The 25307-nt window shown below is 36.4% G+C and overlaps 1 protein-coding gene across 1 annotated transcript in view; it reads left to right on the top strand.

Annotated features, from left to right (window-relative positions):
• CNTNAP2 (contactin associated protein 2) overlaps nt 1-25307 on the top strand; it is a 2167939-nt gene that overhangs the window by 1118989 nt on the left and 1023643 nt on the right. Inside the window, exon 9 of the mRNA XM_031664956.1 lies at nt 15348-15497. Within this exon, the coding sequence (XP_031520816.1) occupies nt 15348-15497 (150 nt within the window). The remainder of the gene's footprint in view (nt 1-15347; nt 15498-25307) is intronic.

Below are 25307 nucleotides of genomic sequence, written 5' to 3'. Positions count from 1 at the left end.
ATGTACATAAAGCTTTTGAAATATCATTAGACCATACAGTTGGGCAAATTCCATAAAGTCAGGAATCATCAGATTTATTTTTAAATTGTCTACAATATGTCAAATAGATATATCCTCAGAAAAAGTCAGAAGAATTGATTTGAATGTCCTTGCCATTTACATAGGATCAATTTTCTATAATCCAAGAATGATTTTGGGCCTTCGTAGAAAACTGTGAGATATTACATTTATCTAAAATATATATGAGACAAAAATAAAGGTCTAAGAATAACTTAGTCAATTTAGATTTAAGAAATTGTAATATTAATAATGATGAAAACTTATATTCCTAAAATGATACAATAGCGATCTTACCACTACAAATCTCTGCTTAGAACAGAACAAAGCAGTGACGGTAAACAAATACTAAAATTTCACTTAAAAATTAACTTGCATATTTATTTTAAAAAGCTAATTAAGGAACAGGAAATATAACCTATAAACTTTTAACTAGAAAAAAATGAAGTGTAAGAAAAATAATCAGAAAAGCATAAATGAAATGACAGTATATGCATTACCCAATAAAGTCAAATGGCACAATTAAATAATGATGAATTATATAAACCAGGGTTTTGAACCTGAGAGAAGACCTAAACTGAAATTGCATACAAATTTGGGGTATATATGAATGGGTTTTTCTTGAGTCAGGATTCATAGTTTTCATTAGATTCTCAATATACACCACTATTCAAAGTTCTTCTCCTGCATAGCTAAACTACTCAAGGACCATATCTTCTCTCTCCATTCCTCACCTACCGTATTCTCCCCTTTCCACTCCAATCATCTTTCTCTTTCATATTCTCAAATCTAATGTCCACTTCTTCTCCTTGTTTTACTTGATATCTCAGATACACTTATAAGAGTTGACTAGTCCCTCCTTCTTGAAATAATCTTCTTCTTCACATCACATTCTCTTACCCTTTTACTGGCCTCTCTCTCTCTCTCAGTAATCTTTCCAGTGTTAAAGAAAAAACGATATTTAGTGACACTTGGTAAGCATGGTAAGAAATATTTTATTCAATACCATCTCAATAGGTATGGGGACACAGCAATGGGATTTTGCAGTGGCGGAGAGAGACTGGGCTCAACTTCAAATATAGCACAGGCAAGCGGGAATTTATAGCCAAAGAACAGAGTGGGGTCAGTGAATGGAACATTACTAAGAAGAAGCATCAGATGCAAAGGGTATTATGGTTAAACTGTCCTAACAGGATTCTTGCTGAAGACAGGCTGGGGTGATCAGCCATCCCCAGAGATGGCGAAGGATGAGGAACCTGATCAGATACTGGGGTAATTAGATGTGGAAAATGGGCAGGGGGAGTAGGAATGGGGGGGGTGTGTGTCTTGCTAAACTAACTTAGCTGGGATCTTTGCTAAACTGAATTGTATAAGGAATTGCACAGATGGGCCTAGGAGAAACTTTAGGAGCTTAACTAAAGTTTAGTCAAGCCAAGATTCTCTGCCACCTGGCCTCTCATCCATTTTCTCAACTTCTAAAAGTTAGAGCACTTGCAAGGCTCAGCCTAAACTCTCTTCTCTTTTCCATGTCAAGTCTCTCCCCAGGTAACCTCATCTTGCCCCATGACTTATGCTCATGACTAAGATTTATATCTCCAGACTGCATTTTTTTTTCTTGAGCTCCAGACCCAAATATATAATGGCCTACCTGATCTCTCTACTTAGCTATCTCACAGATATGCCCAAATTCGACTCCCTCCCCAGTCTCTCATTACGGTTAAATGGCATCCATTTCCACTCAGTTGCTTAAGCCACAGATCTCTTTCTCAAAATTTTGACAGCCAGTCAATGACCCATCAGCTGTGCTTCCAAAACATGACAAATCTGGCCACGTTTCTCGAGGGCTAACCTCTGTCCAAACTCCCTTCATCTCTTGCCCTGATGACTGTAAGACCTTCCTAATAGATGTCCCTACCTTCACTCTTGCCTTCTACTTATCAGATCTTTGCTTATATATTTTCTCTTATTTCCTCAGTCCCTCCCCTTTGCCTTCTGGACTCTGGTCACTTTGTTCTGGCGCTCCAATGCACCAAGCATATCTTCTCTCAGGGCCTTTGCATCAGATCATCATGTGGCTGACCTCTTGTTGTCCTTCAGGCTTCAGATTTACTGTCACCTCCTCAGAGCATTACCCTTTTGTCAATCATTCTTATCTCTCTATTACAATCTCTGTTTTAGTTATTTCATAGCAGTTATCACCATCTGAAATTTTACCTGTTAACCCATTATCTGTCTTTGCACACAAGAATTTAAGCTCCATGAGGGCAGGGGCCTTGTGTGTCTTGTTTACTCTTATGCCCCTGGCACCTCAAACTATGCCAGTCACATGGTAAGAGATGAATTAATGAGTGAATAAATGAGTGAAAGAATGAGCTTGACTCTTTGAAGAAGAACCGTAAAAGGGCTTAAGCTGGTGCGAGCAAATTTACATGTTATTCTCTTCAGAGAATAGCTGAAACTAGAATAGATGAAAAGATGAAAAGCAAAGACTGTCAAATCACCCCAGTCATAAGAAATCAGAGAAAGCAGTAGATGATGATCATCACGTGCTTCTTCCTGTTATACTTTATTTTTTAACCTTTCTTCAGTTATCAAAGGAATGTGAGTAGTTTGCAGTTACCCATGGCCAAAGCCAGATGAGATACAACAAATATTAAGTGTGATATCTGTTCATGATATGAATATTTTCTCTGGCATACTTTTTTGAGTTTTCCAAGTTTTCTCGAATAAACGTCGCTTTATGGATGAAGAATTGTATTCTTTAAAAGTCTGTATTTAAAACCTGAAACCCATCTCAAATGCCACCCTCTAATGTCTTTGTGTTGTGACCTCACACACTATACACAAAATGTGATGCGTTCCCTTTCTAAAACCTCCAAAGTTCCTTCCCTTTATACATATATGTACTTTGTCTTTATACATACATGATGAAATTATAATGATAAAAGATGCTACTATCTCTTGATGATATCAGGTGCCTCCTATACATTATAACTCATGAATCATGATTTCCTCTGTAAGGAAACCAAGTTACCAAGAAATTTAATAAGTTATTCAAATTAAAATAGCTAAATATTTCTAGACCAGAAACCCGTTATGACATACTGTATTTCTAGTGCTAAAATAGTACTTAGGAAATAGTAGGTATTCAATACATATTTATAAATAAACAGAGGATTGATATTGTCATTTGAAATCCTGGTATGAATGACATCCTGTTATGACACCCAGACTCTAATGGCTTTGCCACACCCCGTCTTAGATCTTATCTATATGTCTTCATTAATCAATAGTCAGATGAATTGGAGCCCTCCTTGAAGCTAACAATAGCTTCCTATTCATGACAACTTGTATTGTGTTTTATATTCAACAGAGAATCAAATACTGATTAAAAAAACAAACAAACCAAAAAAAAAAAAAAACAGAGACAGTTGGGGAGAGTGAGAAGTAAAGAAGAAAGAAAAATAAAGGAAAGGAGGGAAGGGAGGAAGAAAGGGAAGAAGGAAAGAAGAAAGAAAGGAAAGAAGGAAGGAGAAGGAGTCTGCCAAAAGTGATAAGATTAATGAAAATGACTCCTTGTATAAACATATTTCTACTAAAGTTACCTGCTCTGTAAGATTATGTCATGAAAAGAGATGAATCATTAGCAGAATAATGAAGAGTTTTTGAAATATAGTCATGTTTGTCTTTTGGCTGGGAATCAGTAATGGTTGAAACAGCTACTAAAAATTTTTACATGAACATTTAGTCTTGGGGCAGTTATTTAATTTTTAATATGCTAAAATATTGATCTCTGTAAGTTCAACATTTTAAGAGTCTGATTGGTTTCTCTTGTTTAAGAGCAAATAATTTCATGTGTATTGGGTTTCCCATTGTTTGATAATGCAGAAAATACAGCATAAAGTAGACATTGAATGAAACTTAGTTGAACTTTAAAATGAATATCACGACTATTCCATTTGAAAACATTTATATATTATTGAGGTAAAAATTACATACAGTTGATTCCCATTATTGTCAGTCAATATATAGTTATGTTCTACACAGTCACTGTGAAAACTGAATTAGCAACTATTGAATCATTTTTCCTAAGGGAAATACAGGGTTAGGTTCCTGCCAGCCTCTGATCACAATATTTGCACCAACTAATCAATACATAACCTTGTTTTTGTGTGTGTTTGTGTTTAAAGTTACTGTATTTAATATTTATCATTGATTCACACAGAGCTCACGTTCAACAGTATTGTAACTTACGCCAGAATCAAATTTAACAAACACATATTTTCTGTGTAAGGCACATAACAGCTTTAACTTAGGATTGCTAAAGAGCACTTCAGCACTATGTTAGGAGACCACTTGTAACAGCAAAGTCAACAAAAGCACAAAAGTATAAAAAACATAACACTGGCAGGGCGCAGTGGCTCACTCCTGTTCTATTGGTTAAAAATATTCCTAACTGGTGGATCACGAGGTCAGGAGTTCGAGACCAGCCTGGGCAACACACTGAAACCCCGTCTCTACTAAAATTACAAAAAAATTAGCCAAGTGTGGTGGCTTGCGCCTGTAATCCCAGCTACTCGGGAGGCCGAGGCAGGAGAATTGCTTGAACCCGGGAGGCGGAGGTTGCAGTGAACTAAGATTGCACCACTGCACTCCAGCCTTGGTGACAGAGCGAGACTCCATCTCCAAAAAAAAAAAAAAAAAAAAAAAATGACACTGGATATACAGTGAAAAGAATACTTGTTTGTAGGTTGAGACCTTAAACAGAAAGGCAAAGCATTACCTCAGTTGGAAACTAGTGCCTTAGGACCACTGTCTACATGCATGAGTCTTTAAATGACCATGGGTATTGATTTTGCGTTTACGACTAAATTTTAGCAAGTAGGCAAATTCACAAATGTTGAATCTGCAAATAATAAGGGCCAACTGTTCATGAAACATGCAGATTTTAAAAGTACAATTCAATGGATTTGGATATGTGTATACCCTGAGACAACAAACACCCAATCAGCATATAGAACATTTTCTCTACCTGAGAAAGTTCCTTGGGCCAACCTACAGTCCATTCCCACTTGCAGCCACCTTCCCATAGACAGCTGCTGTTCTGATTTCTTTCAGCTTGATTGTTTTATTCTTTTTTAAAATTTTATTTTACTTTAAGTTCTGGGGTACATGTGCCAAACATACAGGTTTGCTATATAGCTGTGCATGTGCCATGGTGTTACTGCGCCTATCAACCCATCATCTAGGTTTTTTAAGCCCCACATGTATTAAGTATTTGTCCTAATGCTCTCCCTCCCCTTTCCCCTCACCCCACAACAGGCCCTGGTGTGTGATGTTCCCCTCCCTGTCTATTTTATAAACTAGTTCTGCCTGTTTTCGAATTTCATATAAAAGGATTCATAAAACATGTTATTTTTATGTGCAGGTTTTTCTTACAAAACGCAATATTTAAAAAATTCATTCATGCTGTTGCTTGTGCCACTAATTCTTTCTTTTTTCTTTTTTTATGATTTAGCAATATTTCCTTGTTTGAATATACCCTGTATGTACATGTGTTTATTTCCAGTTTGCAACTGTTGTGAATAAGGCTGTCAAGCATTCCTGTATTAGTATTTTTGCAACATACATTTTGATATTGGTAAATACATACTTAGGAGGGGGATCATTGGGTCATAGGATTAATATATGTTTAACTTTATTAAAAACTGTCCAGAGTTTTCCAAAAAGATTGTACAATTTTATACTCCAGCCAGCAATGCATGAGGGTTCAAATTGCTCTAGACCCTAGTTAGTCCTTTTAATTTTTGGCCACAGAAATGGGTATACAATTATATATCATGGTTTTGGTTTCCCTGATGAATAATAATATAAAGTACTTTTTAATGTGCTTATGAGTAATAATAGATCTTTATTTGGGATGTGACTTTTGCCCATTTTTTTCCAGTAATTATTGATTTATAGAAGCTCTTAGTATATTTTAGTATATTCTATTTTAAGATACATGCACTGAAAATATTTTTTCCTAGTCTCTTTCTTGCTGTGGATTTTGTTAACCATGTCTATTGATGAGAAAAAGTTTTTAAATTTGATGGATCTCAAATTATCAAGTGATTTTGATGTCCTCTAGGAAACCTCTGTTAGCCCCAAGGTCTTGAAAATATTCTGTTTTCTTAGGTCTAAAATCCATTGAGAACTACTTTTTTTGTTTGATTGTATAAAGTAGAAGTCAAAAATACATCTTCTCTATATTTATCCAGTTGTTTCGGCATCATTTTTTGAAAAAGACACTTTTCATTCTCCATTAAATTGCCTCGGTGCCTTTGTTAAAAAAATAATTGACTACCTATATGTGAGTCTATTTATGATCTTTCTCTGATAATATAGATTTATCATCTTGAAATCAAATAAGTTCTCTAACTTGGTTTTTCTTTTTTGCTTATTTTGAATATTTAAGGTCTTTTTGCATTTTCTTAAACATTTTTGAATCATCTCATGTATTTCTACAAAAACTTTATTGTTGGGATTTAGTTAGAATCACATGGTATATATCTCCATTTATTTAGTGCCTTAATTTCTCTCATTAATGATTTGGAGGAATCAGGGTGGAACTTTAAAAGCTCCTCCAAATGACTCTAATGTGCAGACAAGATAAGGACCACTACCTAGATCCCTTTTTTCTTAGAGGAATTTGGGTGCCTGTAAGAAAAGAATTCATCCCATCCCTAAGATTCTACATATTAAATAAATGAAGTGGTCATTTCTGGTTTTTTTTTTGGTTGTTGTTGTTCATTTGTTTGTTTGTTTTTTGAGACAGAGTTTTGCTCTTATTGCCCTGGCTGGAGTGCAATGGTGCAATCTTGGTTCACTGCAACCTCCACCTCCCGGGTTCAGGGGATTCTCCTGCCTCAGTGTCTGGAGTAGGTGAGATTACAGGCATGCGCCACCACGCTGGCTAATTTTGTAGTCTTAGTAGAGACAGGGTTTCACCATGTTGGTCAGGCTGGTCTCGAACTCTGGACTTTGGGTGATCTGCCCGCTTCTGCCTCCCAAAGTGCTGGGTTTACAGGCGTGAGCCACCACACCTGGCTGTGAAGTGGTTATTTCTAATAACACATCCAAAAAATGTTGTGCCATATGCTCTCCCCAATGTATTTGTTTTACTTAAAAGTTCTATTCAAGTGATTTTTCCAAAAGAAGGACACATTCCAACGTGACTCTGTCTTTATAACTTTACAATAAAGCTTTTGGCAGTTTCTTTATCATAAAAAGCAAAAGTATCTTGTACCTGCCCAAGCACCTTTTTACATGTTTTATCTGACAACAATTGATCATATTGATAATGTGGTTTAGATTGGCATGTGAAAATGAGAAAGGTCAAAATGGATCCATTTTCTTATGATATGGAATTTATATAGATAATATAAGAAATAGTGCACGGCATATTTATATGAAAATTTATATACCTTTTGAAAGTTTTATTGCATAAAAGGATAATTGATTATTAATAAGACATATTAGTAACACATCATAGAACCCTGTAACTGCCTAAAGATGAATTCATATTCTAGGAAATTTTGCTCTCAAGATTGAGTATTGATCACAAGACTGAAAACTCCAGTCACTGTAATTTTATTTGAAGCATTTTCTAACAGATGTTACATCTTCATTTGCTACTATATTTTAAATACATTCTTTTTTTTCCCAACATTCATTAAGCCAGTCTTTTCTTCTTCTGTCTAATAAGAGCAACATCTGTTTCTTCTTGTTCAACCAAAGCAACCACCTCAAGAGTCTTACTTTAAAAATAATAACATTAGAAAGCACAGATAGAAAACTTTTCATTAGCATTTTACATTTGCATTCAAAACAAGTGTTTCTAACAATTGTAAGTTAGGGAGGTGTTAGAGAAAATATTATAAAACAATTTATCTTATAAAAATTCGAGAAAGTGCTGGAATATGGTTTCAAAGATGTTGGTTTTAAGTTAAATCCTCTTTAGAAATATCAGTTTCCTTTTACAATGTACAGTTGAAACGTTTTTATCATTAGGAATTATTGAATAGCTGATGATACCTATTATGAAGCAACATCACATTTTTACATTTAATTTTTAAAGTATGAAATTAAATCTGTTTCAATAGTATATATTTTTTTAAAAATTGGAAAATATGTACTCGAGTTCATATCAGTCTCCTCAAGTTATTAACCATGAGAAGCCCTCACTTAGCATTACATTTAATTTTTAGAAATATTTCACAGAGGTTCAGAACCACATGTATTAAATAATTGAAGAAAAAACACATTTTGGAGAGGATAAAGTTTATGGGTAACTATAAAGGAAGCGGGCAGATTGCCTGAGGTCAGGAGTTCGAGACCAGCCTGGCCAACATGGTGAAACAAACCCTGTCTCTACTAAAAATACAAAAATTAGCTGGGCATGGTGGTGGGAGGCTGAGACAGGAGAATCTCTTGAATCCGAGAGGCAGAGGTTGCAGTAAGCCAAGATGACACGACTGCACTCCAGCCTGGGCAACAAAGCAAGACTCCATTTAAAAAAAAAAAACAAAACTTGATTTTATTGCATAGCTCAGAATTGATGTTGAAAACTGTTGACTCTGATATTCACAAGAGATGTATTCAGATACCTGTCCAAATCAACAAATTTCTTACCACTGATATTACATTAGTATATATATACATATGGGAGAGGAAGGTATTTGTACATTAAAAAAAATTGTTTTGAAAACTTATTTATTTTTAAGATGGAGCCTTACTCTGTTGCCCAGGCTGGAGTGCAGTGGTGCGATCTTGGCTCACTGCAGTCTCCACCCCCCAGGTTCGAGCAGTTCTCCTGCCTCAGCATCCTGAGTAACAACCCAAGTTGATATTTAGAGAACTAAGCTCACTCACTGAATATAAACAAATAACTAATATTTACTGAGTGCTAATTAGGTGCTAGGCATATTCTACATGGTAATATAGACAATTAATCTTACAAAAACCTTATGAAATAGATTATTTCACTATTACCATTTTATAAAAAAGGGAGTTGAAGCATAAAAAGGTTAACTTACTAAAGGCCCAGCTATCAGATGAGCAGAAATGAGAATTATATCCAGACAGTGTGACTTCAGAGTCCAGGTTCTTATTCATTGTGCTATTCCACCTCTTGAGGGTGGAAGTGTGAATCTAACAGCCCCAGGTTCCAATTCGATCTCAGCCTCTCATGGGGCAAGCTCCACGTGTGCCTGAATATTGTATGACCCCAAATATAAGGTAATTCTCCATGTTCCCTGGATTATTTTATATTTTTACTAACTTGCACATAAACTGTCAAGGCCTAAGTGAAGATATCAATAATATTTATGTGTTTTTCATATTACATACATAAATCATTTAGAAAGTTCATTTTTTCATTCTCACTTTTTAGAAATAATTTTATTCTAATGTCTTCACAGGCAACTTTAACATCCGTGTCTTTGTCTTAACTTTGTGAATCGTCTAACACATTTCTGTGGAACAAATCATCTTCACCTTTGTCTTAGTTGTTTAAGATACAGGATATGTTTCCCATGTCACTGTATATGTTTTCCCAAGCCTCAAATTCCCATTAACAAAAGGCTAAGACACATTTTTTGGTTGTCCTGTAGGTGAAAGGTATGATCTCCACATTGTAAGGACTTACTGCATTGCTTTCTTGTTTAGAAAACTTACTTATCACTACATCAATATTTGTAATTATGAGACAGTAAACTCCAAAGACAATTTTTTTTTCTTTTTGAGATGAAGATTCGCTCTTGTTGCCTAGACTGGAGTGCAGTGGCACTATCTCAGCTTGCTGCAACCTCTGCATCCCGGGTTCAAGCAATTCTCCTGCTTCAACCTCCCAAGTAGCTGGGATTGTAAGTGCCCACCAGCACTCCCGGTTAATTTTCTATTTTTAGTAGGGATGGGGTTTCATCATGTTGGCCAAACTGGTCTCAAACTCCTGACCTCAGTTGATCCGCACGCCTGGGCTCCCATAGTGCTGGGATTACAGGTGTGAGCCGCAGCACCCTGCTGCAAGACAAATTATTAAATGTGTCTCAGCTTACTTTTCTATGAAATAAAATGAATTAAAGTTTCCATGTTTTTTGTCTTAAAAATATAAATATACTATCTCCTACGTGCCAGTCACCATTCTAATGCTATACAAATAGTAAGAGTAACTAGTGTACAAATACTTAATCCACATACTCAAAGCCTCATTTCCAGACCTGACGACATATGAGACACAGATATCCCCAGAAACCGAGCACCTCTCCAGATGTGGTAGCAAATGGCAGTGTGTGTATGTGTGTCTGTGTGCATGTGCGTGCACCTGTGTTGTGTGTGCGTGTGTGTTTGTGTGTGTGCTTGTGTTGTGTGTGCATATGTGTGTTTGCATAGTATAAGAAAACTCTGATCACGGATGCACAGGGTCTCTATAACGTATTTTGTTGTGGTTCTTGTTTTGTTTGTTGTTTGTGTGTTCAAGTCTAGAACCAACTATATCCGAGTTCCAATTCTAAGTTTTACCTGTTACCATCTATAGGATGCTTACAGATTAGTAGACTCAGTCCCTCCCTATATACTGGAGATAATTGTTTCAAAAAATTATGTGAGGTGTTATGAATCAAACACAAGTAAAATATCACCATGGCTAGCACATAGAGCTTAGAACTTTATATCTATATATGCCGACATATAAAAAGACCATGAAATTCTATTCTTCTCTGCAGAAAGCCTTCAGTGTACTATTTTTTTACAAGATCTAGACAAAGAAAATGTGAAAGAAGCAGCACATTTTTCTATAAGAAATTGAGTCTTCCTTGCCACATTTAAGAATAAACTTCTCTACATTTGGGGACTCATTTTTATCATAGATGACTGAGGTATCACCTCTTGATAATTAACATTAAATATTCAAAATAATAATTGGAAATGAATAGGAATCACAGCTTAAGCTTTGATACAGCAGTGGCTGCTATCAGCAAGGATCCTTTAATCTGGGTTCTAATTTCTCTAGTAATTAAGTTCCTGGAAGAAAATAAAATAACCTTTTAATTTTAATCTGATTAGAATAATAGACCTTTTGCCATGAAAAATTAAAAAGAGGATGCTCCATTTCCAAATTAATTTTGTGACGGAGATATTTTCATAGGAATTTTCTGAAAGGCTTTTGTTCTTCCATTTAGAATAACCGAAGATATTTTATAAGGGTCTTTCTCTGGACGTGTGATTATTTGGGATTGGATTTGGGGACTGAACAAATATCATGTTGATATCTTTGAGATTCATGTCCTAAAACTGTATTTATAGCAGGGTTTGTCAAATTATAAAAGGCAAAAATCAAAATCAAAACCATGTCGTCCTATGGTTAAGCAACAATAAATCCTACTTTGTACTTCAGAAGTAAATGCCATGGTGAAGAGATGGTCTTCGATGCATCACTTCCATGGGAATACCCAAAGGGACCCGCTTGAGATGGAACTATTTCAGTAAACACTGCTGCTTGGCTGACAGCTAACTTCAGAAATAACCCTTTGCATGCATAGTGTCATTTTATAGTACAAGAGATTTTATTTTGTGTTCTTCAGAATATTTGAAAGATAAGAAGTAACATGATTATTGTTTTCTCAATTTTTGTACGGACAGGAAAAATAAAACTCTGGGATTCAATGACTGAAGATATTCTTGTCAGAAACAGAACTTGGACTTAAATCATGCCTTTTTCTTTTTGCATTGAGGAACTATCTTATAAAGTAACCTATAAGTACAAAAAGTAGACCCTGATACATGAATATGGGTGCATATGGTTTATTTGACATTGGTCCAATAAATGCAATTGGGGAGTCGGGGGGAGAGGGGAGGTGAGACAAGTTGGGGTGGAAAGCCACAAAAAAAGATCTTTAATAAGGAGATTGCTACTATGGATAACTGAATTTGAGCCCACTGGAGTCTCTCTGAGAGGTTGTCGTAATACTGCCCCTTGCACACCTAGTGTCTGGCCTATTCCTCTTTCTACATCATTGGAAGTCATTGAAATGTATGGGAGTTTTCTGCAGGTGACAGCCAGGGTGGGATGAAGAGATATACTTAATTTAATTACTTCATAACAGAGCAAGGTCAATTACAAATGGGCTTAGGATAATGGAGATTTCCAGGAAGACCTACTGACATTAAATGAAACTTAACAAAAAAAAATTTATCTACTGAACTTAATCCTTACCCTTAGAGTTAGTCATATTGCACATTAGCAGTTAGAGCTGAGAACCATAGTCAGCAACTCTAGCTTGATTTTTATTGCTTTTTTATGTTTCATCATTTACTTGGCCATCTATGAAACCCAGAGTGCCAGATTCCTGGTCGTGATCACTCCCTCAGATTCATTCAGTTATTCATTCACACCTACTATGTACCAGACATGGTTTTAGCTGTAGGGTTTTTAGTAGAGAATAAAACAGACAAAAGAGAGCTTATAATCAAGTGATAGAGAACATAAAATTCATAAGTATGCTAATGAACATATAATAAATTTGGTAATGAGAGAAACTATAAGGAAAAATAAAGCTCAGAAAAGAAGAGATGTTGGAAGAGAGGGGGAAATGATATGTGATATAGAATAGCTAGGAAAGACCACCTTTCTGTTAAGATGACATTTGCACAGAGACCTGATGTGAAGGAGCAAAACCATGAAGATAATTCACACAAGGCATTCCAGATGGTTCACATGACACCTCCTAGTTCACCAAAAGGACTTTAGTCAGTACTTTTCGTGAGTTCAAAAAGAACAGAATGTTGTTGTAGGGAATAGTGTGATCCCAATTATACATTTATAAAGGTAATACCACTTTGTGGGGTGATTAGACTGTTAGTGCAAAGAGTGAAATCGGAGGAACCATTGGGGGCTATTGAAATACTCTGTATTCATCTGTTGATGGACACTTAGGTTGCTTCCGAATCTTAGCTGTCGTTAACGGTGCTGCAACAAACAGGAGTGCAGATGTCTCTTCGGTGTACTTATTTCCTTCCTTCCTACTGATCCTACTACCAATCAGTAGTTGGATTGCTGGATCATATGGTAGACCAAAGATGATAGTGGGCTCATGTAGCTGTTTGCCTTATTACATTATTTATATTATGCATACTATTATACTATTTATGCTAGTATATTCACTTGCATGTTAAATTTTATAATTTGGAAAGTCTTTTGCATTAATTACTTTAGAGCAGAGATTTTATATTCTTGATTGAAACAAAACGTGCTCAGTAGCCAGGCGCGGTGTCTCATGCCTGTAATCCCTGCAGTTTGGGAGGCCGAGGCAGGTGGATCTAAAGGTCAGGAGTTCAGGACGAGCCTGACTAACACGGTGAAACCATGTCTTTACTAAAAATACATAACTAGCCAGGTGTGGTGGTACACGCCTGTAATCCCAGCTCCTTGGGAGGCTGAGGCAGGAGAATCACTTGAACCCAGGAGCCAGGGGTTGCAGTGAGCCGAGATCCCACAATTGCACTCCAGTCTAGGAAACAAGAGTGGAATTCCATCTCAAAACAAAACAAAACAAAAAAAAGTGCTCAGTAAGCATTACTAAATTAAAATTTGAAAATCCTAAAAAAAAAAAAAAAAAACACACACTTGAGTGATTATGTGTGATAATACTTACTATGATATGAGTAACTACTACAAACATGGGACTATCTTCTAAGCTCCAACAGCCCTTACGTTGTTCTTTAAAACAGTTTTTCTATTTCTTAGTATAAATCAACTAGTAATGTATGATTTTCCTATAAAGGAGCGCATGTAGTAAATAGCCTAGGCTTTATGAACTGTATAGTTTCCAGTGCAGCTGACTCTTGCTGTAGGGCACATGGTATGTAAATAAATGTACTTGGCTACATTCCAATAACATTTATATGGACACTAACATTTGAATTGTATATAACTTTCACATGTCAGTAAACATTATTCTTCTTTTTATTTCATTTCAACCATTTAGAAAAGTAAAAACTATTCTTAGCTCACAGGTTATAGAAAAACAGGTGGCAGCAAGCCAGATTTCAGCCACAAACTGGTTTTTCAGATTCCTGGTATAAATTATCAGGAGCTTGGAACCCTGATCTGTGCGTCATTGATTTGCTCTCATTCTATTTTTGGATACCTTTATTTGCTAGAGTTCTCTTTCTTTTGTGAAACCGAAGCACGCCCTCATGTAACTTCTACCTATGGATTCTACATTGTGCCATCTGAAGAAGAATAGCACAAAATACCCCCCAACCACCACCTTGTCATAGCACGGGCCTTCACAGAGTCTGTTCTGGCCCTCTTGGTTTTCTCTGCTACTAAGTGTTAAACTCTCTCCAGAAGCTTATGTTTCCTGGACACTCTCCCCTTTTTGCTTTTTAATTGTCTGATTATTCTTCATAAAATGAACACAAACTAAAGATTTAAGCTACTGTCCACCTAATGGATAATTCAATAGAATTTTTGTTTCCAAAGATTGTTGTATCAGGCAACAATGAAGTGCCATTGCTGGGGATATGCATTCTTGGTTTATTTTGCTGTTTTATTTAAATATCATGTACTATATTATAAAGATAACTCATTTGTAAATGATCAGATAATCCTATTATTATTTTCCATGACTATTGGTGGTCAGTTAGTACTTATAGCTGCACATACACATTATTATATAGTACTTAATTTCTATAAACTATACTCACCAAATGTGTTTATTGAGAAAGAACAAACTATACAGAAAAATAAATATTTTAAAAACAAAGACAGACATTAGGTAAAAGCCATACATTCATTTTCTTGTCTGAGAATGAGATCTAGCAAAGTTAACCAGAAAATTAATTACTAAGTTAAAATAATTCATAATTCACTAAGTTAAAATAGCACATAATCATAAAATGTGCTCAGCGGCTGGGTGCGGTGGCTCACGCCTGTAATCCTAGCACTTTGGGAGGACAAGGTCGTCCAAATGACTTTTTTTCAACCCATTTCTTTCCCTAAGTACCCAGTGGTATTAATACTGCTTGTCTACTTGGTTGGGTTATATTATGCCTTATTCAGTTAGGTGGAGTATAAAACCACTTATAATGTTAAAGAGACATGAGACATCAGTTTGAATTGTAAGCAACACTGTATTTTCCTAGAGAAAAATACTTTTATTTGTACAATCCTGATTTGTTGATATTAGAAATTGTGTTCAACTAGGTAATTTTAAGAAAAGAAACAACTTTTATCTTGTACTTACCAGGTTCTGGGTTGAATGATGGACAGTGGCACGAGGTTCGCTTCCTAGCCAAGGAAAATTTTGCTATTCTCACCATCGATGGAGATGAAGCATCTGCAGTTCGAACTAATAGTCCTCTTCAAGTTAAAACCAGCGAGAAGTACTTTTTTGGAGGTAAGAATGCCATTGCTTTTTGGTTACTAATCCTTTGCAAAAAAATGAGGTTTCAAAATGAAGTTTGATTATGAAGTATTTATATTTGATTCAACTGACTCAGTAGATCTCAGGATAAAACAAACAAACTCTAATTCCATTGAGAAAAAAAAAAAATTTGTTTCTGATGAAGATATTAAGGTGATGTCACTATATTCTTTTGGCCCAATTTAAATCATTGAAGTATAATAAAGGAGATTTTAAATTCATCCTCATAATCCTCAAAAGTCAGGTCCTTGGATTATTTGCTGGTGACCTATTGCTATGTAACTAATTATCCAAACCTTAGTGTCTTCAAACAAACATTTATTATCTCGCAGTTTCTCTGGATCAGGAATTCAGGAGTAATTTAGCTGAGCGAGTCTCTCATGAGGTTGACTTCAAACTGTTGGCTGTGGCTGCATCATTTGAAGACTTGTCTGCTTCCAACAGGTCTCACGTACGTGGCTGATGGTGCTGGCTAGGATGCCCCAGTTCTCTGTGGCCTCGGATTCTGTAACACCTTCCTTCTTCAAGTAGCCTCTCCTGGGGGTGACTGGGCAGAGAAAGAGAGAGGGAAAACAAAAGAAAGAGAGGAGGGGAGGGGAAAGCCAGTAAGTCAGGAAGTTCTCCAGATAAAAACCATAAGTAGTTTTTTTTTAATAAATAATCCAATTTAACAGTGATATCCCATCACTACTATTATTTTCAGCTTGTGAGAAGTGAGTTGCTAAATCCCATCCACAGTTAAAGGAAGGGGATTTCACAACGGCATGACTACAAAGAGCGATTGATTCCTGGGTACCATTTTAAAGGTGCCTACCACAGTCTACCTTATAGGAGAAGACATGTGGTCACAAACATCTTGGTTCTTAAGTAATGAAAAGATTAGTAAAAGGAATATTATCTTATGAGAAATTCTACTATGTGTTAAAAAGTGTTGTAGCAAAGACCTGTCATATTTTCTAACTGGAAAAATGTGTCCTGTCAGAAAATGATTTTTTTCATAACTAATAAATTATGAGGACATATTTTATTAAGGTGCTAGGCACATTGTTTAGATCAATACATCTTTTATTAGATTATTGTCTTTCCTGTCCTAAATCATGCAATGTGAGATGTAAAAAATAAATCACATTCTTAGAAAAGGCTTTTATTTAAGCTTTAAAATCTATATGTTACATATTTGCCTCTGAGAATGTTTATATTTACATATCTATTATTTGTTTCTATTAATAGTTATATATCATTGTGTGTGTGTGTGTGTGTGTGTGTGTGTGTGTGTTCTAGTTCTTAGAGTAAGGTGACATGAGAGCAGCCACTTTGTTTATCTTGTACCCTGCTATATTCCTCAAGGTCCTAGAAAAAATCCTGGAATGTTGTAGATGAACAATAAATATTTGTGAAAGAATTAGTAAATTATATAAAATAGGCAAGACATGACTTTATTATGAATTGCCTAGAGAGGAAACAGAGAAGACCCCAGGAGATGTGCTGACTTGCCGCTGAATTTGCAGCTAGCACCTGGATTTAGGTTTTTGGAGTCCTATACCACGGCGTTTCTCCCCATCTAATTAGTGACAACTTAGAGACAAAAATCATGAACTAGGGCTCTCCTGCTTTAATCTTCCATAATATTTGTTGGAAGTTAAGACTACATGATTTTAAGAAGACTCTCAATAAATACTTGATGAGTAAGTGAAAGTCAAACAAGCTTTCTTATGAGTGAATGAACTGGACATATTGACGTGAAAAAAAAAAACAATAGCCAAACCGGTTACCCTCCAAACAAGAAATTCAGTAAGATTAGCTTATGGCCAAGAGTTTTCATTGCTCTGATAGTAAATAGATCCCAGTTGTCAGTGGGAAAGCTACTGATAATCTCTACTGATCCCTTGACTGGAATATTTTTGGCCATACATGAGCTCCCTGAATGCCCAAGGCCAGTTTTTATCGATTTCAATCTAGAGGGGCGAGCAAATAGCTGTCACCACACATTCATGGCATAAAGTTTATAGGATATGAGGTCTTGATGGTGTGCTATTCACTATCAGTTTACAGATTTTCGTTTTCGAGTCCAGCAGTCAGGAGAATATCGACTTTCTCTTGGGTCTGTGGTCTGCCTTTAGGACATATTGTCAGCTAATGATCATGAAGCTTGTTTTGTTATATTGTCATTAGCTGAATCCTGAGCGTGTAAGAATCATGAGAAGAACTCGTTGCCATTCTAACGCTCAGGCCCCACCTCTGGAACTTTGAAATTCAGGAGGATGACAAATTGAAGAATTCAAAACTTCAAGTGATTCTAATAAACACAGTCTGAGAAACAGAATTATAGATTGACCTTAGCCAATTTGCACACACACCTTTTAGATTCTTTTTGTAAAACATCATCAGTCACTGAAAAGGTTGGGATACATGAGAATTAGCTACTCTCCTATAGCTTTGCCCTCAGGGGGCAAAGGAACGGAAGTCACAGGACAAGTTATGATGCGCATAAACACATTTATTAAATGAACAAGTATTACCAAGGAAGCACAACACTGTTAACAAATGTTCTTCTGCAAGCTCAGTGAGGTCCCAGCTCTCCTTGAATAAAATGTTTTCCTGAAGCAATGACGATGAATGGTGGGATTCAGCTACACCTAGAGCTGGTGCTAGGTGACAGAAAGCCTCCTCAGCAAATAATCGCTGGCACAGGATCACTAAGTGATCCTAACTCCAGAAGCATTTCTGAGAACTCAGGTTACAGGCCTCACCAGAGTCTTTCACCATCTTAACACAAGGCTGGGTGTGTCTCTCAAAGGTGTTGTGCCAAACCACATATCTTTAGTGCCTTTAAGTTCACTATTGATATCTCCTTTCTAACATTTCATTAACATTTACATTTATGCTATCTAACAGACCGCTAATTTCACCAAAGAAAACCCAGTTTGGTATTAAGTTCATCAGAGGACTTGTTGATTCAGTGAATTAGGTTGATATGAGGAATAAATAGCAAAAAACGAAGAGTCACCCCCTCTGGAGTGGGTGTACTGTTTCTGCACTAAAACTCTTGATGCCTCTTACTTGTGGATTCCTGATCAGAAGAGGAACTGCCTCTGGATCGCAACTTTAACTAAAACACAAATGCCCACAACTCTATGCCGTGTGTGCTGGAAATTTTAAAGTAGGATTCAAATATTATAATAAACACATCTTAAGATATACTAGTATAGTGGAAAGGAGAATTGACTTTGTTCTAAAATACAAGCTTTGGAATCCTGCATACCTGATTTTGGATCTGGCTTTATCACTTAATTAGTGGATCCCTTAATACTGTATCTTTCTTCATCTATTAAACGGCAATAGAATCTGTTTTCTGAACACTGTGTGGCGTAAACTTAAACCTGGGGTCTGACCCTAGGGAATGCTAAATGCTGTCTGACTTTCCAATGCATCTTGAGTCTTTCTTTTAACTCTGTGAGAGACACAGCCTCTCAAGGAACATTGGAGACTTCAGACCATTATCTATTTAATGGCCTCTCACCAACTTTGACACCACTGAAAGTGTTTCTTCCCCCACAGTCACTGAGGAAAAGTACTTTTCCTGCTCACTGAAAGCCACAAGAAAAGGCTTACCTGCCGTCCTACACTCTGTTTTGTTTGTAAACCCTTAAACATGTCCACATTTTGTTTCTTTTGAAGTTAAGTCCCGGTTGCATAGCTTTCTTTGTAACCCAGGCTGGGTCGTTTCACACCAGTGTGCCATTTTATCTCTGTGCTTGCTCCCTGCTAATCCCAGCAAAGTTCTTAGTTCTCCTTTGTAACGTCCATGATCAGATGATGTTCAATCACCAAGAATTCTTTTGCTTTTTTTTTTTTTCTTGGGAATAAGCAAAGAAAGAGATCCGTTATTTGGGATGTTTCTTCAGCAAAGTATGTTTTAGCTGCTTTAACGGGTTTTATTTTCCTCCAACTAGAATTTTTTTAGATAACACTCCATTGATGTTAATAATCCAAAGAATGTTAAACACAATAATTACATTTACCTATTGACTGTTGACGTGGTAATAAGCTTTCTGATACAGGCCGATACCCATGGTTACGAGAGAGCAGTACGATTTTTAAATTTCTAAATTTTCTTTGTTTTGGACATTTTTATTATCTCTTTTGTTTTCATTAAAAGAGAAAGGAGCTGTAGGCTGAAGAGGAGAGATAAGAAGCTTCTAGAGCCAGTCTTATTGGAAGGGGAGTTCTAAAGAACTCGGTGGGGAAGGAGGCAGGTTTTAGGAAGGTACCAAAGCAAGTGGTGAAGGCAAGATAAAAAGAGGGCAGTGGAGCTGGCCTGAGTTTGATAGGATTTGTGTTAATAAAGTTTAATAAGAGGGCACGTCTTTCCAGCTCACCAGTATATAACTGTCTTGGTCAGTTTTGGCTACTATAACAGAATACTATAGGTTGAGTGGTCTAAACACCAGAACTATGTTTTTCATGGTTCTTGAGGTTGAGAAGTCCAAGACCAAGGTATCAAGATACACACAGATTCCATGTCTACTGAGGGCACATTATGAGAAGCTTCAGACAACCATTTTCTTATTGTATGTTCTCATTGGAGAAAAAGAGAGAGAGAGAAAGAGAGCACCCACTCTTAAGTCTCTTCTTATGAGCGCACCAATCCCATCATAGGGGTTCCACTCTCATGACCTAATTAACCCCCAAAGGCCCCACTTCCTAATACCATCCCACGGGGGCTTAGGGTTTCAATATGTGAATTTTGAGGGACACAAACACATAGTCTATAACAATGGCCTTTCAATCCTCATTGAAGTAGACCATGGATTTTAAATATTAGGTTGTGCAAAAGTAATTGGGGTTTTTGCCATTGAAAGTCATGGCAAAAACGAGCTAACTAGATAGGTATGTAAACATAGATTTTTATCAAGTAGTTATGTTGTAAAATAATTAGGGGATGTGGTTTTCAGGCTCCTTAGCTATTTATTATAGGAAAATACCAACACTCCTTCAAGCGCTTGGCTGCCTGAAAGTTTCTTAGTGATGGAATACACTCCGTGAAACGCCTCCCAGATGGTTTCCCAGAAATCCTTGGTTTGGCTCATCCATCACAGAGTACGGAACTTGCAGCATCCCATCCAGGATCCACTTGTCAGCCCTGTGAAGTATCTGCTGCCTTGCTTTTGTACCAACAGGAAATCTATTGTTTAGAAGTTTGTTTTCTAGCCCTTTCTCATAGTTCTCCCCCCCAAAAAAAATTGGAGTGAGACAAGTTTTATTAAATGATACAAGTTAGACAATGTGTCATTTCAGGAGTGTGAAAAGTGAATCCTAAACAGACTTTTTGGAGGTATGTAATGATTTTCTAGAGATGCCATATCAAAGTACCATAAACACGGTGGCTTAAAACAACATAGTTCTATTCTCTCAACGTTCTAGAGGCTAGAAGGCTAAAATGGAGGTTCAGCAGGATTTTAAGGTCTCTGAAGGCCCCAGGGGAGGATCCTTCCACTCCTCTGGCTTCTGGTAGTTACCAGTAATACTCATTATTCCCTGGCTTCTAGATACCTCCCTCCAGTCTCTGCCTCCATCTTCACATGGTCTTCTCCCTGTTGTATTTCTGCATCCACATTTCCTTCTTCTGATAAGGACATCATTCATGGGATTAGGGATCGATCTAATCATTCTCACCTCATCTTAACCTGATTGTATCTGCAAGAACCCTATTTCCCATGAGGCCACTTTCATAGGTTTCACAGTTAGGACTTCAATGTATCTCTTTGGAGGATACAATTTAGCCCATAGTAAGGTATAAATGATTTATTTTGCAACCACCTCTAATTAAAAATTAGCATACTTCCTGAAGGAGATTCATACTTCTGATTTTGTATTATGCATTCTCAAAGATGGCTTTTATGAAGTTAAAAGTCAAACATACAGTTTGGGAAATGTGAATAACTAAAAGGTAGAGGCATTCAAACAAACAGCACAACAACAACATTTAAAGTATTGTGCGTAGTGGATACAAATTTACTGGTCATATGAATTTGATGGTCAAATTTCTGAATGTGATTTTGTAACCTCTGAGTAGGACCAGGTATAGAATTACAAGGAATCAATTTAAAAAATGTCCAAGTTAATTTCTTGTCCATATGCATGAGAGTGAGAACTTATCTCTGATAAATATTAGAAAGCTTTGTGTAAAACAAAAAAGTAAATGATAAGAAAATGTATCATTGGTATGAAAGTACATTCTATGTGGAACTAACCAAATGTTGTATCCTTCCATTTGGGTCCTTACACATGTAATGTAGAGAGAAGAGAACACTCAGCTAAGACTTGGGGTCCGCAATCCTCAGAGCAGGATTGTACTTAGGGACAAAGGGAAAGAATCTGCCTTCATTGCTTTGTTTGACCCAAACATTTTCAGGAACAAAGGAATTTGTAACTTAACCTTGATGTGTAGTGCCATGGAAACCCACCACTACCAAACAAGTGAAATTATTAAAGACTTTACTTGTAGATAGTAATAATACTGGAAATAAAACAACTACACACACACAGAGTGCAATTAAAAGAAGAAAAAAAATCTTAAAGTTGCTCTCATTTTTCCTTAGAATGTAGTGCCCTTTCCAAAATAACATGCATTTAAGAATAAATTAAGCCATCTTGTTGTCATACTGTACTTATCTTGGAATTTTGTACGATGGGCATCTACTAAACAGTGAAGCGTAAGCTTCAAACCATAGAAATATTATGAAGTGTTCCCAGAGAGTTGTTTATGCTAAAGCAACATGAAAAGTTCAAGAGAACACCAGTGGCACCCCATCAATATACATTAAATCCCTTACTGGCAGTAAGAAATGTCCTCACATTTAACATATAAATGCTGGACAAGTCGGCTATCTTATGTGTAAAATCTTCTCATAAGAAATGGCTTCAGGCCAGGCACGGTGGCTCAAGCCTGTAATCTCAGCACTTTGGGAGGCAGAGGCAGGCAGACCACCTGAGGTCAGGCCCCAGCCTCACCAACATGATGAAACCCCATCTCTACTAAAAAAAATACAAAAATTAGCCAGTCATGGTGGCGCGTGCCTGTAATCCCAGTTACTTGGGAGGCTGAGGCATGAGAATTGCTTGAACCCGGGAGGCAGAGGTTGCAGTGAGCCGGGGTCACACCACTGCACTCCAGCCTGGGTGACAGAGCAAAACTCTGCAACGCCGCCCCCTCATCCACCAAAAAAAGCACACGCCAAAAAAAAAAAAAAAAAGAAAGAAAGAAAAGAAAAAAGGAAATGATATGGTTATTTCCTTCAAAATATAAGTCCTTAAACTCAAACTGTAATTAGATTGTTTGATTTTCTCTTCACTGGCTGAAATAATAGTAAATCTTTTTATCCTTTTTCTAGCCTGCTCTTGCAAATCTTTTTGAATATCCTTTGATGTTTTCATTCATACTGTCTGTTATAGAACTAAGACCTACCTTCATTCCTTTATATCCAAAGAGATTATGGAGCAACTAACAAGTAGTAGAGCTTGGATTAATTAAATCTTTTCTGAAAACCTGGCATTATTGTTCATGCTGAGGTAATGAACAAATCAGGGGAAAAATGCTTGCTCTTGGAAGACTGCATTCTAGGTGGGACAGTAAATGAATAACATTGGTTAAATGAGTGTATTTGGGGAAAAATTAATCAGGGAGGGGATAGGAAGTTCTTGGTGGGAGGAGGGGTTGAGGATTATCTTTAAATGGCCAGAGAAACCTTTGATTAAGAAGATAGCATTTGAGCAAACGCCTCAGAGGAATGAGAACACACACACCATGAGAAGATGGGAGAGAAGAACGCTCCTGGTAGAGGGAGAAGCCAGTGTAACCCGATATCCAGCTGGTGTGTGCAGGGAGTGATTAGGAAAGGGAGTCAGTGTGACTGAAAAACAGTGAGGTTGGACTGTGAAGGGTCTTTAACAATGACTGAGAAGGTTGGACCGAGTGAATCTAGTTTATTTTAAAATAATCTCTCAGGCTGCTGTTTTTAAAATAATCTCTCAGGCTGTCGTTCCATGAGGGAGAACAGTAGAAACTCTTGCAATAACCCAGATGAAAGAAGATCAGCTAGATTGTAGCAGTGGAGCCAGTGGGTAATGATCAATTCTACATACAAATTTGGAGGTCGAGTCAGCAGGACTTGCAGACAGGTGGGATATGGGGTGTGAAAGCCAAAGGGTCAAGGATGACACCAGTCTTCCTGACGAAAAGGCTCATGCCTCCCCTTTCCACTGTTTTACACTTTCTCCCTTACCCTTCCACAATATGAGGTCCATTTCACTGTGTTTCCCTGGAAATGACTTTTGACCTATGCATCCTAAAACCAAGGAATTTGTTGTCTACGTGGTCACAGTTCCACCAAAATTAACGGAACCATGGACAGCTCCCTCCCAAACAAAATTCCCAGCATCCTGTCTCTTCTAGTTTCTTTTGATGGCTTCTCAGTCAATTCCTAAATTCCTCAGATCAAGTCTTGGCCGAATGCTCTTTCTGCTGCATCTAGGGTCAAGAATCTACTGATTTAAAACCCGCTATGGTAAATTAAAATTCCAAACAGTCTCTAATTTGGGGACCTTGCCATTTAGAAATAAGCAAGTAGAGAACCCTGACTTAAAGCTAGGAAGCTGTTATAATAAAAATAGCCTTTAAAAATATTGATTCACAAATAACCTCCTCATGCATATACTTCAAGCTTGAAAATGCCACCTAATTGTTATCTTTTCCTTTTGACCTTTGTTCCATCAGTGGTCCAACAATACTGCTGGGGTTGGAGGGGGATAGGAAATAAACTATCACCCTTTAAAATATAAACTGAAAATTAGTTATCATCTATATTTACATAGTGCTGAATATCCTTCATTAATACTAAAGTACTTGGTTACCCTATCTCACTTTTGTGTAATATGCCTCTCTTTGAAATGCTAATTTAGTATCAATGGCAAAAGCCAACTTTTTCTAACCAAATGACTAACAATTTATTAAATTTTAGAGTGAGATGGGAAAATCACAACTTAGAACCTCAGCGATTTCTGTAAATTATTAATGATTAATTTGGCTTGGCTAATATTATATAATTTGAAATTACGTTTATTTACTGCTTCCAAACGTTTTAGTTAACCGTTTGTTTTCTATTTTTCTTTGTATTTTTAATATTTTCACTCTAGTCCATTATTATTATATGTGATTGTTTTTTCCATTTTTTTTCTAGAGGAGTTTGTCCTCCCCTAATTGTAGTGAGTAATCTAGAAACTCTTTCTCAATTAACTTTTTAAGCAGGACTTGATTGTACAAAAACAACTACTTGTTCTTGAAAATATTCAAATCAATATTTGCTATTTTATGCAATGTTCCTCAATTTAAAATATATTTTAACTTTTATTTTTGGTTCAGGGGTACATGTAAAGGGTTTTTTACATAGGTAAATTATGTGTCATGGGGATTTGATGTACAGAGTATTTTATCACCCAAGTTAAAAGCATAGTACCATAGAAGTAGTATTTTTAATAAAAAAATACATATTTTTAATTAAAAAATACATATTTTTAAGCCATCACTTTCTATTAGAATATCAACGAGAAAAAATTTTCAATCTAATTCCCAAAGAACTTTCAGGCTTTTTTTATTTGTTTACCAATTATATGCATAAAAGAAAGGAGCAAAAAAAAAAAAAAAAGGAATTCCAGATTGAAATTGAACATATTAACCTCATCAGAAACTGTTTTTCTGCTTGGAGATTGGAAAGTATTTATCAT

The sequence above is a fragment of the Papio anubis genome, chromosome 4, assembly GCF_008728515.1.
Source record: "Papio anubis isolate 15944 chromosome 4, Panubis1.0, whole genome shotgun sequence".
Taxonomy (NCBI): domain Eukaryota; kingdom Metazoa; phylum Chordata; class Mammalia; order Primates; family Cercopithecidae; genus Papio; species Papio anubis.
The sequence above is the reverse complement of the archived record's forward strand: the minus strand, read 5'-3'. Positions and strand labels throughout refer to the sequence as shown.